The 19,009-nt window shown below is 44.5% G+C and overlaps 1 protein-coding gene across 1 annotated transcript in view; it reads left to right on the top strand.

Moving 5' to 3' along the window:
- Positions 1-19,009, top strand: part of Fhod3 (formin homology 2 domain containing 3) — a 418,808-nt gene that overhangs the window by 31,858 nt on the left and 367,941 nt on the right. Inside the window, exon 2 of the mRNA XM_035440244.1 lies at positions 12,080-12,186. Within this exon, the coding sequence (XP_035296135.1) occupies positions 12,111-12,186 (76 nt within the window). The 5' untranslated portion in view covers positions 12,080-12,110. The remainder of the gene's footprint in view (positions 1-12,079; positions 12,187-19,009) is intronic.

The raw sequence follows: 19,009 nt of genomic DNA, 5'->3' as shown, positions 1-19,009 counted from the left end.
TCAGCTAGAGGGATTTCCCCATTGGTGAGAGGAGACATGCCCAGCTTACTCCATGTGGATCTTGCCATCACCTCACTGTTCCCAGTTTTGGGGCTTGACTATCTCTGTGTGTCTGGCAAACTAGGGTTACTAGATCATGATGGGTTAGGTAATTGGAATGGGAGACCTAATGGGTGCACTGCTTCTACCCAATGGAGCATTGCCTTGTCTGAGGGTATAAGAGACTACATGCATATCAAACTGTGATGGATCAGGCTTCTCCCTGGAAGAACAGCCTGAATATTATGGCAACCTTACAGGACACAGGGCATGTCCCCAACCACATACATCTGGAGCTGCGATGCCTGCTTGGTCAGGCATTTTTTCTTTAACATCTGGGAATAATTATACTCTGCCTAAAACACAGTGGTAGGGCAGCTGCAAGAAACTCACTTGTGTGAAAGAGAGAGGCAAGTAGGCAGCTGGCTTGTGCATGGCTCTCCCTGCAGAGAGTAGGTTTGAGGTGCTTTCTACAACCAATTTCCTTTGTCTTCTTTTTGAATCAGAAAGGGACCATGTCCTGCTTGTCACACATCTTCCACTGATTGTGACTAAAGCCATTTGAACTGCTTCTGGGAGGAACCTGAGGAAAATTCTGATTTAGGCTTTGAACAACTTATTTATGTAGATGAGGTTTTTGATAGTTGATATTGTCAACTTGGCAAGGGCTAGACTGGCCTAGACAGCACCTGTGGATGTGTCTGTGAGGGAGTTTTTAGACTGGATTAACTGAGTTTTAGTTTACCCTAATTGTGGGAGCACCATTCCATGGGTTGGGGTTTCCCACTGATTAAAAAGGAGAAAGTGAGTTGAGTACCAGAATTCACTTCCCTCTGCTTCCTGAGTGTGGTTGCAGTGTGATCAGCTGCCTTAACTTCCTGCCACCACCTTCTCTCTATAATAATATGTATTTTCAACCTGTAAGTCAAAACCGAGCTCTTTCTTAAGTTGTTTTGTAGATATTTTGTTACAGGAACAAGACAAGTAACTAAGCCTTACTATGTAGCTCAGGCTGGCCTCACGCTCCAAATTCTTCTGCCTCAGCTTCCTGAAGGCTGAGAGTACTGGCATAAGCTACCACCCTTGCAATGTGAAAAGGGTTTCTGATTTTGAAAATTCTTCTCTTAGCTCCTTTACTATTATTAAAAGAAAATATCTTAACAGTGCTGGGGGGCCAGCCATGAGCCCCACTTGTGCTAGATAAGGGCTGTACTCCTGAGCCTCACTCAGCCCCAACTCTTTGTCTTTTCAAAAGCCAGTAATGGGAGGCAGAGGCAGGAAGATCTCTGTGAGTTCCAGGCCAGCCTGGTCTACATTGCTAGCTTTAGGACAGCCAAGACTATCTAGAAAGACCCTGGCTCAAAGCAAAACACAAACACAAAAACAAAACACATGAAACCCAACTAACCAGGCAGGCAGCCAGCTAGCACTATAGCATGTATTTTAGTTATTAAGTGTTTCTGGATAGCAATAAGATGACTGAGGGTGAATCTAAATCTCACAGAGGATAATCTACAAATTAAAATTTCCCAGTGAAACATATTGTGCTTAAAACTTTGATTTTGTGTGGGTGAAATGGTTCAGTGGTTAAAGTAAATGCCATATAAGCCTGACCACCTGGGTTTGATTCCTGGAATCCACATAAAGGTGAAAAGAGAGAACAGACTCCACACAGCTCCCCTCCAACTTCTACAGGCTTCCTGCCCACATCATATACACAATAATAACAGTAAACAAACCAAGTTACAAAATTTCATTAATTCTCAAAACCTAATGCTCAACAATCTTAAGTCCAATTAATTCATTTTATGCCAGTGGTCAGACTCCTCAGACACTCAGTGCTCTAACTTGGGATATTTCTAGAGTTACAGGCTAATAGCTTTCCCCTCAGCTACAGAAGTGTAAACAGGAGTTAGTGAGTGTGGCCCCTAATACCTCAGACCTGGCTGTGACCATGACCCTGCTCCCAGCTGTCACATAACACAAATCTCTCACAAGGAGAGCCCACATTTTCTCCCCAGGCATGTCTGAAACACAAATTAGAGATGACAATGTGTTTGGGTTTTTCTTTTCTTAGGTAACTAACTTGGGAGCATTATGGCATTGTGGAGAGAGGCTTTGTGAGGACATTAGCTGTCTCCTGTGTGTGCCTGTTTGGATGGGCTGCTTCCTGAAGGAGGATTGTAGGAGAGTTCTTTCTCTCTCAGAGATGGCTTTCTGTTCTCCAGCAGCAGTGTTTGCTCTCTCCCCTCCCCTCCCTTTTCCTTTCCTCCCCTTTACTCCCTCCCCTCCCCTGTGTTGCCTCCCTGTTAACACATGTACAATTTGCCATTTATAGGTACATGATGTCTATAGGTGTTTGAAATGTATTGTAAAAAGTTATGGCAGAGATTATGGACAACAGTGTTTGATGAGACCCTTCCTAGTCTTCATGATATCTGCTCAGGAATGCATCAGTGTGAAGCAGGGTCCTATAGACACAGTGATCACTTGTTCCCACAAGCTGCTGGCTATGGAGATGTAAATGAGAGAGGGCAGGTGGTGCATGCTGACCTAAGCACCTGGGACTCCAAGGATCTCATGACAGCACCTCTCATAGAACTCTGCAGAGCTGTTTTGAGGTGGGATTTTCAATCATCACTGAGCTAGGGCTGTCTGCTCATATAGTTAATGAGTTACTAAGGGAATAGAGTAAGGACATGGCTGACTTCATGCTGCTGATTTGGAATTTGCTTGGTTTTTGAGAAGGTGTTGGGCTGCGGGTATATAGCATATAGTGTCATAGATAGCTGAAAAGAAATAAGCTGGAAGGTGGTGACACACACCTTTAATCCCAGCACTTGGGAGGGAGAGGCAGAGGCAGGTGGAGCTCTGTGAGGCCAGCTTGGTTTATGAAGCTCCACAGAGAAACCCTGAGTAGAAAAATAAATTAAAACAGAAAGAAATGAAGAGACTTTACATTCGAGAATAGTGCCTGAGGATAGAGAGCTATTGCATATCCGCAGTCATGGTCCAGACTTACAGCGCACAGGAGCCAGTTGGACAGGTGGTCTGGAGACTCAGAGTGTATGCACCAAAGGAATTGTGGCAATGAGGAATCTGCGAGGGCTCTACATTTCTGTTCTCCTGAGAACATGGAGTTCAATTTATACTCTCTTTACTCTTACCTATTGGCAACTAACCAAAACTATTCTAAAAGGCTAAGCTGGCCACCCTGGGCAAGGCATGGAGCTGCTCACTGGCATTGTGACATCTACCCATCTCTGTTGTTTTATAGCCATGATAATGAGCACTGGCTTTGTTTTCTTTTCTTCTGGGGATGCTCTGACTGGCTCATGTGTTCAGGTTTCCTGGCTAGCAGGCAGCTCACCCTCTAGAATTATTGAAAGTATTTCCTAGAAGTTCACAGTGGCAGCCAGCTGGACTTTCCATGAGGTGTGGCTTCTGCTCCTGGGCCAGGTCATGAGTACCAGGTGGAGCTGGAAGCTTGGCTTGTTGGTGATGTTTCCAAGGATCCCAGGGCATCTTTGTTGGGTGTTAGCCTAAAACACACAGTTGGACCCCAGGAATATACTTGTTCATTAAGAGGAACCCATGAGGCTGCATGGTGGTATTGGAAGGAGAGCCAAAGCCTGGGAGAAGAGGAATAAGCTCTGAAGCAATTAGGGCTTCAGAATTTGCTCTTGTCTTACTTCTTCCCCCAAGGAATCTAACAGTATTATTTCTGTCTTTTTTTTTTTCTCAGAGTGGAGCCTAAGGTTCCTGTACATATTCAACGAGTAATAATGGGAGTTGAATTATATAGATCCCTGTGATTCACCTGCCTAGACCCACATAATTTGAATATTTAGGTGTGATCCAGGGTTCCAGGAGGCTATTGTATGCATTGGAGTTTGGGAATCACTGAAGGTGGATGGTGGAGACCCTGGGTTAAAGGGTCTTGGGGTTCTGGGTTATATTCTACAGGCTTTATCATAAGGATGTAAGGGGAATCAGAGGAGCTCCCCATCAGTCCTCTACCCGTGAGTCCACAGGTGGTGTGCTAAGTGGTGGTCCATGAGTGTTCAGATCCTTTGCCCAGTTTTAAATAGGGCTGTTTGCCTTTTGCTGCTCAGTTGTAACAGTTGCTTATGTGCTCTAGTATAATCCTTCACCAGATGCACAGAAGCCTCTCATTGCTTTTCTCCTCTTCTTTCTTTCCTCAATAGGATTTTACTACATAGCCTAGGCAGAGAGTACGGGGAACAGTGCTTGGTGACAACGCTTCCTAGTCCTGTACTTCATGATGTCCGCTGAGAAAGGCATCACTGTGAAACCGTCCTATATCAGGGTGGTCAGCCTGTCACCATGACGCTGCTTACTGGGAGATGTAAATGAGAGAGGAAGGATGGTGTGTGCTGATTTAAGTATCCTCATGGTGGTCCACAGCCACCTGAAACTCCAGTTCCAGGGGTTCTGAAGTCCTCATCTGGACTCTGTGGGCACTGTAGGGATGTGGTATGCATAAACACATGCAGGTAAACATTCATACAGATAAAATAGAAATAAATAAATCTTAAAAAGGTGCCAAACAAAACAACTCCCTCAGATACTACACATGTGCACTCCTACACACACACACACACACACACACACACACACACACACACACTACATGAACACAAACCACAAAGTGAGTGAAAAAGAAAGAAAACTTACAACAGAGAAAAATAATATAATTAAAATTTGGTTCTTTGAAAAGATGAATAAATTTATTTATGTTTCTCTTAAATAATCCTAAATGCCTTCATTTGTTTAGACATAATAGACAAAGAGGTTAGAAAGAAATCCCAACTTTATCCCAGTCCCACACACTTTTTACCTGGTGTTTCCCGTGTTGGTCAGTAGTATTTCTACTAATAATTTGCTTGGGCAAGAAATTCAAGATTTTTCTTCTGTGTTGGACATTTCCATATTGTGTCAGTCACTCAGGCTCCATCACCTCCCTACCTTAGCCTTCATATTGTCCCCCTCCTTCCCATTCTCTCCTGAAACAGTGATGAAGTTAGTTTTCAGTTTGAATAAAATGATGTAGAACACAGGACATGGTGCCTATGTAAGCCAATGCATTCTAGCTTTCTGAATGAAAAAGTCTAATGTACTTTGTCTGGCTATTTAATGATAGAGAATCATTTTGCTTGTATACGTGTTACCATTTCCTAAAGCTCTCGCCTTTGTCTTCCTAAGGAATCTGGTAGAGGTTCTTGCTGGTAGAGGTGGGTGGGTTGTGTGCTCTTTTTAGTTTAAATGTAAGTCTAAGACTTGATTTGGAAGCTGCCTGAATCAGCTTAGGACCAAGGCCACTCTTGCTTGGGTTAGACAGCAAATAGTTTACCTAGGCTTCGGAGAAAGTAAACTCAAGCCACTTTCAAAGTAAGTGCATTCATATTTCATAATTCCCAGGTGCCGGGTGTTCAGAAGTGTTCTTACCATTTGCTCTAAATAATTTGTTAAAATGCCTGTGTTACAGTTACTGTAAAGAGATGCACTTTGCTAGGATTGGTCAGCAGGACTGATTTTTTTTTTTTGATTTATCATGTCTTCAGTTTCTTTTTGCCTCTTAAGAAAATGGAGCAGTTGTTCCCTATATTTACAACTTTAGCTTTATCCTTACAGATATGAATTTTTTGTTATAAAATGTATGACATTATCATCAGTCAGGGTTCAAGGGGGACTGGTAATGTGTGGATACTCAAATCTGTGGATATTCAAATGCCTTAGGTAAAATGGCATTGTATGCCTACAACCCATGCCCATCCTCCAGTGTAATGTATGTCATGTCTAAATTACTAACAATATGCAATATTATGTCGATGGTTACTACACTGTATTGTTTAGGCAACAGAAACAAACATCTGACATTTCCAATGCAGAGTAATAGTCCCTGATTTAATTCATATATGGGAAGCCCATATATGTACCATCAGGTACAAAGGGCCAACTGTGCATACAATGGAATCCACACCAGGAGGATATGTACTTTGCAGGGTAATGAAATGAACACCATAGCTTTGCTATGCACCAGAGCAGGGGCCCTCCATTTTATTCCTCTGCAGTGCTTTTTACAGGGGAGCATAGTCCCTAGAGGCCTAAGTGATTGAGCCAGGGTTTAGAGTTGTTTTTTTAGGAAGTTGGAAAGGAACTGTCTTTGTTAGGATTTCTATTGCTATGAAGAGACCCCATGACCACAGCAACTCTTATTAAGGAAAACACTTTATGGGGTGGCTTAAAATTTCAGAGGTTCAGTCACTTGTCATCATGGTGGGATATGGCAGTGTGCAGGCAGACATGGTGCTGGAGAAGGAGCTGAGAGGTTTACATCTTGATATGTAGGCAACAGGAAGTGATCTGAGACACTGGGTGTAGCTTGAGCATATGTGAGACCTCAAAGTCCACCTCCACAGTGGTACACTTCCTCCAACAAGGCCATATCTACTCCAACAAAGCCACATCTCCTAATATTGCCACTCCCTATGAGCTATGGGGGCCAATTACATTCAAACTACCACAGGAACACATGGCATGGCTTGCTGGAAAGCTGTCTTTTGAAACTTTTTTTGCTTGCCACCTAAACCCAGCTTCTTGTCTCTGCTGCTTTTGGCTGTAGCTGTTTAGTAATTGACTAGCTGAAACACACTGACTACTTTTGTGCCCCTCCAGAGCTTTGGTCAGCTTGAAGTGGACACTAAGGAGGATCATGGTGGATTCAGCCTTGGAGAGGTCCAGGGCTTCCAGGGTTCTTAGTGTTTGAGCCAGGAGAATCTTGGTGTGTGGGCCTGGACCAGAGAGCTTGCAAATGCTAGAATCCCTCATAATTTGTTTTACACTGGTTACTTTTCTTACCAATGTGATAAAAATACTTAGTTAAAGAAACTTGATGGAGGCAAGATTTATTTTGTGGGTATAGTCTGTCATGGCAGAAGAAGGGAGGCAATGGGAATAGTTCCGGGCTGTAGCAGTGAGAACTTCCCTAGCTGGGCAGATTAGGAGGCAAAGTGGTGGGAGACAGGTTCTTGAATGTAGTGATTTACTTCCTCTAGCTATTTCCCCCCCTCTTTTTACCCCCTCCAAAATGTTCCCATATACCCCCCACTATCTTTCAAACTCATGGCCTCTTTTTTCATCAATTGTATTTATATACATATATGCGCTTGTATATACAAATATACTCCTAAATATGACCTGCTCAGTCTGTATAATTTTCCTTGTACATTTTTTAGAGCTATTTGGTATTGGATAACCAATTGGTCTGCTCTCCCTGAGGAAGACTATTTCTTCCACCCTCAGCATCCCTTAGTTGCCTATAGAGTTCTTTGTGTAAGGTTGAGTCCTCTTGGTCTTTCCCCCATCTACTTTGTTATGACTATTGTTGTCCTTGTTTAGCTCATGATTAGGCAGTTACGTTGGTGGGAATTTATGGGGTACATGTTCTGACATTACCAGGAGACATAATATCACAGCAATTTCTGTGACCTCTAGCTCTTATTATCTTTTCATCCCTTTTTTCAATGTTCCCCTAGGTGCCAGACTATTCTGTAGATGTATCCACTAGGACTGGGCTCCATAATTCCGCATTCTGATTGGTTGTGGTTTTCTGTAATGGTCTCCATATGTTGCAAAGAGAAGTTTCCTTGATGTGGGTTGAAGACTACACTTATCTGTGGGTGTAAGGACAAATATTTAGAATACACTTAGGGATTATGCTGGTTTAGTAAAGTGGTGGTTGTAGGTTCTCCAAGATCCATGACTTCAGTAGCTCTGGTAGTTGGCTAGATTTCTTGAACCAGACATGATTTCCCTCTTGTTCTGTGGGTCTTAAATCCAATTAGAGAGTTATTGGTTACCACTAAGGTATGCATGCCACTACTGCACCTTTTGTGTTGTTAGGTTATACTAATCATTGTTGTGGTTCATAAGCTTCATAGCTGGATAGGAGTATTGGTTGTTCTTCCACTTTGGAAGTTTGCATGGTGACTTCTGTGTACCATGAAAGCTAGTGCAGGGAGGGGACCTTCAGGTCAGTTCTAGCTCAGGGGTCTCTGGGACCTGTGTCTGAAGAGCATGTTGTTTTCAACAATAGGACCTTAACTTCCATCTCTAGGGTTGGGGGTTAGCAACCAAGGGCAATGGCAATAGGTTGTATGTTTTAGGTCTCTTGGAAAATCATGATCAATAGCTAAAAAGAGGAGTTCTCATACCTGGTGTTGTATGCCCCACCTCTTAAGGGATCCACGACCTTCCAAAAAATGCCAACAGCTGGGGACCAAGTGTTCAAGCATTAAGAGCCTGCTAAAGATTCATATTCAAACCACAGCATTGCCATTTTTTACTTTGCAGTTTGCAAGATGAGTAAGGTGGAACAGTAGAACGAGCTCTGGGGAGTAGGACTTTACATACCTGCTTTCTCTCACTTCTCTGGGAGGAGCTTTGGAATGCCTGCTCTCTAATTCCTTAGTGCTTCAGGTCCCTCGTATTCAGCACCTGCTGCTGTCCTTTGTCCCCAGCAGGAGTTTTAGCTCAGGAAGGGTCAAGGTTAGGCATGTGTGTTTTGTGTTCAGTCTCAGGGCTGGATATTTGGTGGCCATCCCTACTTGAGGTTGTCATGTCATGGTACATTTAGTGGTGCAGATAGCCTCTCCTCCACCACCCATTCAGACTCTGGGAACACTGATGGTCAGATTTGCTCTACCTGTCAGCTGTGGGTGGTCTGTGCTGACAGATCATAGAGAGAAGAGACTGACTTAAATTAACAACCACAAAGTAACCCTGAAGCCTAAGGATCTACTGGGAAGCGCCGGCTTAGGGCTGTTTCCCTGTTTCTATTGGGCTGTCTCATTTGTCTGTCATCAGCCATTGGATCATCTGGAGCTTGGCAGTCTAGATTGGCCTCACTCAATGGCAGGATTCCAATAACTGCAAGGGAGGACAGCTCCTGGGAGTGAGTGCCTGTAGTTGTCAGCTAGGCTACATCAGGTGTCACCATGAGAAGCAAGACACAGGCCAGCCAGGGTTCCAGGCTGTTGTACAGATCACATGGGGAGACTGTGGATGCGAGTGTGAGAGGGTCCTATTAAACGACACGAGCGAGGTTGAGATTTTCTTTAAACGTTGAAGTCTATTGTTAAAACCATGTATTTTCTCATTTCTAAGCAACTACCAAAATTAGTTTAAAGGGTAGCCTCATGTGTATTTATAGAAGGTTTCTGTTCAAATCTATTTCAGGGTTACACAGAAACTTTATTGCCTAGACTAGACTCTAGACTTGCTGCCAGGACCCAGATAATCATTAAACCACCCCAGCAACACACCACTTCGCTGGCTTAGGAAAGGGAAAGAGTATATAAATCGAGACGTGACATCAGCCTTACTTCAGATGTTTGAGGTTTTTCCGGAATGGTGAGCCTGCCCTTCTCGAATGCACTGTCTTTGTAGAAACAGTCAAAAGAACCCCCGCCCCCACCCCTGTCACTTGGTGCAGCATCTGTATAAGGAGCAGAAGGGGCTTTCTGTGTCACCAGGCTGCTCATTTAAATGGTGTGTTTTGACTGGGGCAGCAGGGGGGAGTGGCACATTCAGGAGATGGAGAAGGACCTTTATTGTGGGTCTGGGATTGACTCCCTCTGGAGCGGCTTGATCCCTGCCAGAACCCTGGCCACAGGTTGACAGCCTGCAACCTGATCTGAAGTCTTAGCCATGCCACTGTCACTGCCCCTAAATTCCCTAATCGCCACCCTTCTATAATAGCCCTGTAATGCTATCTTCCCACATGGCTCCCTGCTTTGTCTTATGTCCTGAAGTGCCCGACGATGTCCTGGCCACCAAACTTTCAGCCAAGAAAGGAGTGTAGGGGACATGTTGCCAGGGGATCAGGGTTGACATGAAAATTGTCAGAGTCAGGAAATTCCGGGACCCTTAAGTCATCTGGGAGGACATTTGACATGAGAGGCCAAGGCAAGGGATCATGTTGCCTCCCCCTAAGCCGGAATGGAGGCCAGGGACACGGTCTGGCAGGGAGATGTCTGAGTCCTTCTGTAAGAAAGGCTTGGATGTTTCTGCCTGTGTATTTATAACGACCAATTTGAAATTAGCCTTTCCTTGTTCCCTCTACACCTTGGTTTTGGGCACTTGAATTGGAAGTTTGTAACTATTACTTAGTAATCATTGCGGGGGTTGAAATGGTTAATCTTTGTTGCCAACTTGATTTAGAATCACCAGGGAGACACACATCTGACTTTGTCCCCAAGGATGTTTCCAGGAAGCTTTACCTGAGGAAGGGAGCCCCTGTCTTGAATGTGAGTGGAACCATTTTGGAAGCTTGGGGTTTAGACCAAATAAAAAGGAGGAAGTGTGCTGAGCGCCGACATTCATCCCTCTGCTTCCTCACCTAATGCAGTGACAGTGGCTTCTTGTTCCTGCTCCTACACCTTCCCAGACATAATGGACTACATCCACTCTTAAACCACAGGACAAAACAAACCGTTCCCTCAGTCACAGCAGTGAACAAAGTACCAGTGTGTGAAAACAAGACCCAAAGCTCACCCCGAACTCTGAACTATCTTGATTTCACTATGTCATTCTAGCCCCACAGCATTTTATCCATGCTCCTTGGCTCACATGATGGTAGTTTAAATATTAAGCTTGTGTCTTAGGTGTAATGGTGAGGCTGGGTATGCATCATGGCATAGCTCTGGCAGTGTGTCAACTCTGTTGGCATCGAGCCTCTATGCACACCACGTACCCCACCCCCCCAGGCAGTCTGTCCCAGGGCCGTCACTGTCCCAATTTGCTTTTCATCCCCTGCTTGTTCTACACATACCCCACATGTTCCACTTAAGGGACTAAGAGGCCCATGTTCACCTCTTCTTTTTCAGTTGAGAGATTCACTAGCATAAATTCACAGGCGCTTGCTCACCCCTTAATTAGGGGATCCAGCTGGTGACATTTGGCTAGGAAACAATGATAGTCTTCTTCTGGATGGGGACCTGAGCAATATTATGGAGAGTTTTGGCATCTCTGCTGAAGCAGTCACTGGAGAATAAACTGAGGAAGAGCATCCACAGACTGGCAGTTGATCTAACTTGTGTCTTGTTCTATTCTATAGTCCGTCTGTCTCACTCTTAAAAATGAAACTGTATATCTGAGGGAAGGAAGCCTTTTTGTGTTCTTTGGTGCCCTGCCTGGGTCAGATATATAATTTTGTTAAGATGGTATTCTGGAAATGGTGGTAGTTAGTGATGCCTGGAATGTGAGGAGGCAAATGGCGGGGTCAGGCAGTTAGGCTGAGGCCCGAGCTTCTGTTGTCATAGGCTAGGAAAATTGTGGGGTTTCCTGCTGTTATTTGGGGGCTTGACATAGAACATGTTGAGACAGATCCCTGGAGGGCCTTGAGGACTATGAAGGAAGATTAAGTGCTCACATGAGGCTTCTGGGAATAAAACTGGAAATTCAAAATGGAGCTGACCAGTCCCATTAGGCCAGGACTACAGTTGTGACCACCTGTATACAACTCCTACCTCTTCTCTTGCCTCTGCCCCCACTGTATGTGATTTCAGCCATGAGCTACCATGGTTGCCTGCAATTTGCAACTAGAGTCTTGACTCACCAACTAGATGAACAGTAGTTGTCAGGATGGCAACTCAAGGAGTCAAACATGACTTTTATACTTGGTTTCCTCACAATATTAATCTCAGTCTTTGGCAAAATTATTTACCTGTATTTTAAGTGTAAGTATTTATTCTAAATATGACAAAATGCTGCCAACCACAACTTCAGAATCTGAACAACGTGGGCCAATGGCAACCCTCTGACAGATACCTCTGTCTACTTATACCAACTCTGCATCAGTATACTCACACTAGTAATCCCCTCCTCAGCTAGGCATCACAGTCCAGAGTAGTGCTTGACTTTTACAAAGCCCAATGGGGGCATTTTAAGGCGACTTGATGGTACCTGGTGCCCCTCCAAAGAGATGGCTGGGACTAACGCCTTTGTTCTCTCCTAGCTCGACGACTGTACCCTGCAGCTGTCCCACAATGGTGCTTACCTGGATCTGGAGGCCACACTGGCGGAACAGCGGGATGAGCTGGAAGGCTTCCAGGATGACACAGGGTAAGCACAATCATTGTACCTAGCCATTGGTCCCATCACTTCCAGCACTGGTGTGCTGAAGTCTTAAAATGCTTTGGAGAAGTCACCTTGGCCTTGATCTTCACTTAGAACCATACAAGTCCTCATTGGTGACTGTAGATGTTTTTCTTTCTTGAGGGATTTTGCTCATGGGGGTAGCCTGGCTTAAAGGAAGTTTCTAGCATGGGTTGGTTGAGCACACAGAATTCTCTTTTAAGGGATCTTTAACCAAAGTATAACAAGTCAACATTCTCTAGATTTTTGTGGACCAACAGCTGTTTTAAGCACTGTTTCCAATAATTTAGTTGATAATTTCATTTTCTTGGCAGGCATCCTGGTAGTTTTATGGTATATAATATTTTCTACTGATTAGAGTGTGTAAAATAGTTACTGATTATGTTAATTAACATGTTATTTCTTAGCCTACATCTGGATTGCACAATACATAGGATTGTTATACTGAAGGATCGGGCAGTATTCATGATAAATCAGAGATGTATATAGACAGTGAAATCTCATTTGGCCTGCATGTGCAGATAACCAGCCTTCCTGTGTCAACTGAGATACTAACAGAGCCATCTGATGGGGCTGCCTCTCTTCCTGTCCTTGTCCACATTGATCCATGCATATCTCTGATTGCATCATCTTCTTCTAGACCTTCACAGGGTTCCTGATGCCTCCCAGGTCATCCTCAGCTGTTGTTAGCTGGTGTTCAGAGAGTCCCAAACCTATCTGGCACTCTCTTGGCCACCCTGAGAATATAGCCAGGGGGATACTAGATGAGAGTATTGATTTTTTTCATGCAGAGCTCAAATAACAGGGACACATTGGAACCTTCCTTGTGTTACTTTCAGATAACCCAAGGCTGCAGTGTGTCCTGATGACTTCCAGGGATTCCTTTACTTTAGTAGCTTTCATAGTTTAGGTTCGTTATTCCTCTACTTGTCCTTCTTCTCTTCTGATTAAACTTCATGACATCAGAACTGTGCCTGTCTGAATGAATGCCCAGCACATGGTACTTCTCAGCACCCTACAGCCATTTTTTAAACACTTGAGGATGGTGAATGGCAAAGTCTCAGAATGAATTCCTAAGTGGCATGATTGGGGGTCATCAAAAAGGTCAAGGTACTTTGTAGGACCAAGCAAAGTTCTCTGAAGACATCCTGGTTGTCATCAGAGTGGCACAAGGACCACACAAATAGAGCATGGGTAAACTCTCAGGGTGCTTCATAGGCTGCGCATGCAAGAGGGTTCTCTCCAGCAATGGAACTGCTCATCAGCATGATTTTTATTTCTCTTTCAGATAGGCTTTCATGGAGGCCAGGCTGGATCTCAGAACTTACAATATAACACAGGATGACCTTGAACTTCCCATCCTCCTGCTTTCCCCTCCTGAGCATTGGGAGCTGAACCTAGGGCTTTGTGCATGATAGACAAGTACTCGACCAATTGAACCACATTGCCAGCCTTCACCAGTGTTTTAAAAATGGACGTTAAAGGATTATGGGACCAGTATAGTTAGGGGACATTCCATTGTAATTGTTTTTTGCTTATTTCTGACAATGACATCACTTTGCAGATGTCAGAATACTGGCTAGAATGACAATCTCATTGGATACCTTCATGGCCCATTGATCAAACAGACCCCAGGAGTGTTATGAGTAGATCATTGTCAACTTGAAAAATGTCTCTAGTGGCGTAATGCTTAAAGACCATGTCCTGCCTGATTTTTTTTTTTTTAACAAAAGCTAATATTAGGCAGCAATATTAGAATAAAGATGAAGGGAAAAGAATACATGGAGGCTCCTCATTTACAGACTCTTTTGAATAATTGAAAGAGTTAGTAGTAGTTGGATTTTGTTAGCTCTGTTTCCCATCAGAGAGACAACTGAAGGTCAGAAGCGAAGTCACACATCCCAGGTAGCAGGGTCAGGCGCAGATGGTGTGTCTAGTATACACACAGTGGTGCTGAGGCCAGAGTCGGCAGCCTCTGCTACCCCAGGGGCTTATGGCAATGGCACTTCAGGTCCCTCACAGCATGACATCTACACCTGTGGCAATATGAAGTTGTTTCAGGCAATGACACTGGTCTAGTTCTACACCACTTCCTTTAGTGGGAATATCCCAGCCACACTGCATCTATCTGGGTACCAGAGGAGAGAAGATACCCTTGCTGCCATCATCCATCATGATGCTACATCCCATGGGTGACACCGGCATCCAGATGCTACAGGCTGCTCCACAGGCTGTACTACAAGGCTAGGGAGTGTAAACCATGCTCCCTGGGGTAGGGCCTAGTGCTTGTTTTCTCATTTGTTCCCATTCGAGTATTCACCTGGCCATGAGCTCATCCAATTGGCAGAGATGTGTGATGGTTAACTTTGAATGCCAAGTTATTTGGACTGAGGGCTGCTTAGGAGATTAGTAAGGTACACGTCTTGCTGTGTCCATGAGTGCACTTACAGAGAGAATTGACTGAAGGGGGAAGACACTCATGAGGGCAGGCTGGGAGTCTGGATGAAATAAAAGGGTAAGGAAGAGAAATACTGCTAGCACAGGCATTCTGTCTCTCTGCTCCTTGTCCTCCATGATAGGGGCTGCTTTGCCTGGCCATGTTCTCCAGACCACAATGGAATAGAAACCCTGCAACATGGGCCAGTCCAAATCTTTCCTCCCTAAATTAGGTTTTCTCAGGTGTTTGCCACAATGATGAATTCTGACTAACATAAGCTGGGATCCCATTTCTGGGAGAATGCGTGATAGTGCAACAAGAATGGGACTCGAGGCATGGAAACTTCAGACTGAAGCAGATATCCCAAAAGATGATGGGTAGGGACACATTTGACAGATGTATCCCAAAGGCTTGGTATGTCTTGGAAATGTCTTTCTTCCTGGTGACTGTCCCTTGTCTTTTGTAACATACCCAAGGTGGAGTGTGAAAAAAACAACAAACACACACACAAAACACATCTGATCTCTTAATGGGAGACTTGTTTGTCCTGGGTTTGGGCAGCAGAAGGCCCAGGAGGATAGTGGCCTGGAACAGCTGGGTCACACTCTTCCCCCGACAGGAGAATTGCTGTCATTGGGCCTAGAGGTGCCTGGCAAATATCTCATTGCTAAATAGCAAGCAGCTTCATGTAGAGACCCTCCCTTATGCAGGTAGTAGGTACCTGTGTCCATTTGTCATGTTACTTGCACTTAGAGTCTCTTCTGAGTCCTTCCTTAGGTGTGTGGCATTTGGCAAATTTTATGTGACTGTCTCCCATGTCTCCCATGATCAACAGTTAAAATATAATGTTTCTTAGTTAAGACCTGCACTTTTGAGGTATGAACATGGTCAAAAAAGTACTATTTTTGCATAAATTGTAGGAAGATGGTCTAAAAATTAAGGTGTATAAAATTGTGGCATTTTTCTGTGTTGTGTTTGGAGTGAGGTCCCTCACTGGAGGAATAATTTCTTTGTTCCTGTCCATTGCTTTTGGTCCTTTATGCCAAGACTAAAAATTAACTCACTTGTTGGGAATTACTACTTGAGTCCCAGCTATCGAGAGAAGAGGAGAAAGACCTTCCACAGAGGAAGGACAAAGCAATTATTATACTAACAAAACTGAGCAGGGTCTGTTGCCTCCCAAGGCTAGGGAAATCAGCAAGCATGGCACAGTTCAGTGGAAACAGGCCTGGAGTCTCCAGATTATTCCTGACCCTGCTATTGTGTGACCTTGGGCAAGCATTCTTCTGATGGAAGCTCACAAAATGGAGATATTTATACAATTTGTTTATAGAATAGAGATACCTAATACGGCTTTCCTCCCTGTGTGCCAGGTGCTCTGCTGGGCTCTCTGTAGCCCCAGAAGGCAGCAGTGTGTAGTGACTGTGCTGGTTGGATCTTGTCAATTTGACACAAATTATAGTCATCTGGGAAGAGGGACCCTCAGTTGCATAATTGGCTCCATTAGATTGGTCTGTGGGTGTGGCTGTGAGGGCATTTTCTAAATTGCTAATTGATATAGGATGGGTCAGCCCATGCTGGATGGTATCATTCCCAGGCAGGTGGGCCTGGGCTATATAAAGAAGCGGCTGCGCAATCCAGAGGAAGCAAGCCAGGAATCAGTGTTTCTCTGTGGAGTCTGCTTCAGTTCCTGTCCTGACTTCCCTCGATGATGGACTGTATGTAACTGTCCCTCTCTGAACCTCTAGTTCCCTATAAAGAATTGTATTGTTTCTAGGTGAAATATGATGCTGTATGTAAAACAGTAAGCTAGTCCTAATTTTCCAAAGTCATGCTTAGGACTCACAGTTGTTGGTAGTCATAGCCAGAGTTTGGAGTCATGCTACACTGAAATGGGTGACTCAGAAGCCACAGGCATGTAGAGCTAGCTGTTCAGAGCAGTTCTTATTTATTTATTTATTTATTCATTTATTCCATTCCAATCCCAGTTCCCCCTCCTCTCCTCCACTCCCTCCACCTTCCCCACCCCCACCTTCCATCTGTGCTCAGAGAAGTTTTTTTTTTTTTTTTTTTTTTTTTGAGACAGGGTTTCTCTGTGTAGCTTTAGAGTCTGTCCTGGCACTCGCTCTGGAGACAAGGCTGGCCTTGAACTCACAGAGATCCGCCTGCCTGTGCCTCCCAAGTACTGGGATTAAAGGCATGTGCCACCAACGCCCGGCTTCAAAGCAGTTCTTAAACTGTGGGTTGTGATCCCATATGATCATATATGGCATGTGGAGGTCATGAAAATTTTGGTAGCAGTAAAGGTTTCTAAATGTGATGAAAACTGATTCAAAATCAAAATGTGCCATCAGTCTAAGATGTTTCCAGCAGTGCTTGCCCATGTTGCATTGGGTGACTTCACCTCAACCTTAGTTCATCTTAAATAATGTTAGAATATATGAATAATACAGAATTGTGTAGATCATCCCCACCTGCATGGCTGCATGGGGAAGAAAGCAGCCTTGCAGATAGGACAGCTGGGCTGAGTTCAGTAAGGGCTAAGTGGGGTGGCCTGGAACCCCTGCTCACCAACCCTGTGCAGGTTCCAGGCAGGACGCGTCAGAATAACCTGGATGGAAGCTTCTCACATGTGCTGGTCTCTCCATCCCCACTTCAGAGCTGTGCAGTAAGGTCTGGATCCTGTTTTATAAATGAGCTGTCCCAGTGTTGGGGTGTTTGGTTAGCCAGCCTCTGGTGTAGGCTCTCAGTCTCAGAGATAATGCCACCACCCCAAGTGTTTTTAACCATACTCTTTGCATGCCCCACCTCAGGCCTGTGAAGTGAGTCTGGGGCTGGACCCAGGTGGAGTGATTTTAAAGTTTCTTCAACTGAGGCCAATGTGCTGCCCCAGTTGAGTGAACCGTAGTGTAGATCGGCAGTTCTCAACCTTCCTAATGCTGCGACCCTTTATTACAGTTCCTCATGTTGTGCTGACCCCCCAACCATAGTTTTAATTATTTTCCTCACTGCTTCATAACTGTAATTTTGCTATTCTTATGAATTATAATGTAAATATCTGTGTTTTCTGAAGGTCTGAGGGGTCATGACCCACATGTTGAGAACAAGTGGTGTAGACTATGATTGCTTGAGCTATTCTAACAAATGACCCATGCGGAAGGGCCCATCTCAGAAGCCTAATCATGCTTGGGCTTGGGGTTAGGGGTGGATGGGAGGAGACAAGGCAGGCTTTGTGAGAATATGGAGTAGATGTCAGTGAGATGTGGCTCACCATGGAGATGAGAAAGGAGTGACCCAAACCTCGTAGCTGAGCACTGGGGCCTGGACCAGTGGATGAAGAATGGGAAGAGGTGAACAGAATTGTGCAATTGGCCTGTAACAGTAGGGAGACAGTGCACAGAGCTGGGGGGGGGGGAGAGCATGCTGAGAAGGAGTGAAATTGTGAAGGGCGATTTGAGAGAGAGGTGTTGACCTATGGTAGTCTGAGGTGTGGCAAGAGGAGGCAAGGCTGAGATTGATGGGCCTGGAGCCAGGTGAGAAGAGTGAGGCCACAGAGGCTGGGAGTCAGGTGGCCTGGAGCTCTTACACCTGAGGCCAGCACAGGCCAGGGGAGAGGGCCAGGCTCGGCTGTAGCTGTTGCTCAATTGGCAGTGTCTGGGCCCCTTACAACTTTAGCCAAGACTTATATGCAGCTGCATGTAGCATCCCAGATAACACTGGCTTAAAAGTTTTATATTTATCACACAAACGTGGATATTAGAGACTGAGAAGCAAAGCCATAGATTGGGAAGAAAAAAAATCTTTTAAAACACAAATTAGATAAAAGTATGTGTATTTAAAATATGAAAATATGAAACTTTGTAACAACCCTGGCAGGGAAAGGAAAGGAGGTGCTCAGGTAGGTAAAGGCACTGCCTGGGAACCACATATTGTCATGAGGTACTATGGACACCTATTAGCACATTACATCTGCTGACCATGCCCAGTGCAGGGGAGGATACGGAGCCACTTGACATTGTTGCATTACTCGTGGGAGCGCCAAATAGTGACATGTTTTTGGAAGGCAATCTCATGATTTCTCACAAGCTAAATATGGCCTTTGTTTAGCAATGGACTCCTAGATGGTCAAATGAGGTCAAAGCCCAAGTTCACACAAAATCTGCACATGTATGTTCATAGCAGTTTTACTCAGATTTCCAGAATTCAATAGCAGCCAAGATATCTTTAGCAGGTGAGTAGAGTGTAGGAAAACCAAATGATGAATATGTAGAAATCAGCTATCAGGATAGAAAAGACAGGGGAGACAAATCCTTGAAAGGTCTGAAAAAGCTGTCAGAGGGCGATTTAAGCCAT

The sequence above is a fragment of the Cricetulus griseus genome, chromosome 2 (assembly GCF_003668045.3).
Source record: "Cricetulus griseus strain 17A/GY chromosome 2, alternate assembly CriGri-PICRH-1.0, whole genome shotgun sequence".
Classification (NCBI taxonomy): Eukaryota; Metazoa; Chordata; class Mammalia; order Rodentia; family Cricetidae; genus Cricetulus; species Cricetulus griseus.
Note: the sequence above shows the minus strand (reverse complement) of the source record. Positions and strands in the feature narration are given on the sequence as shown.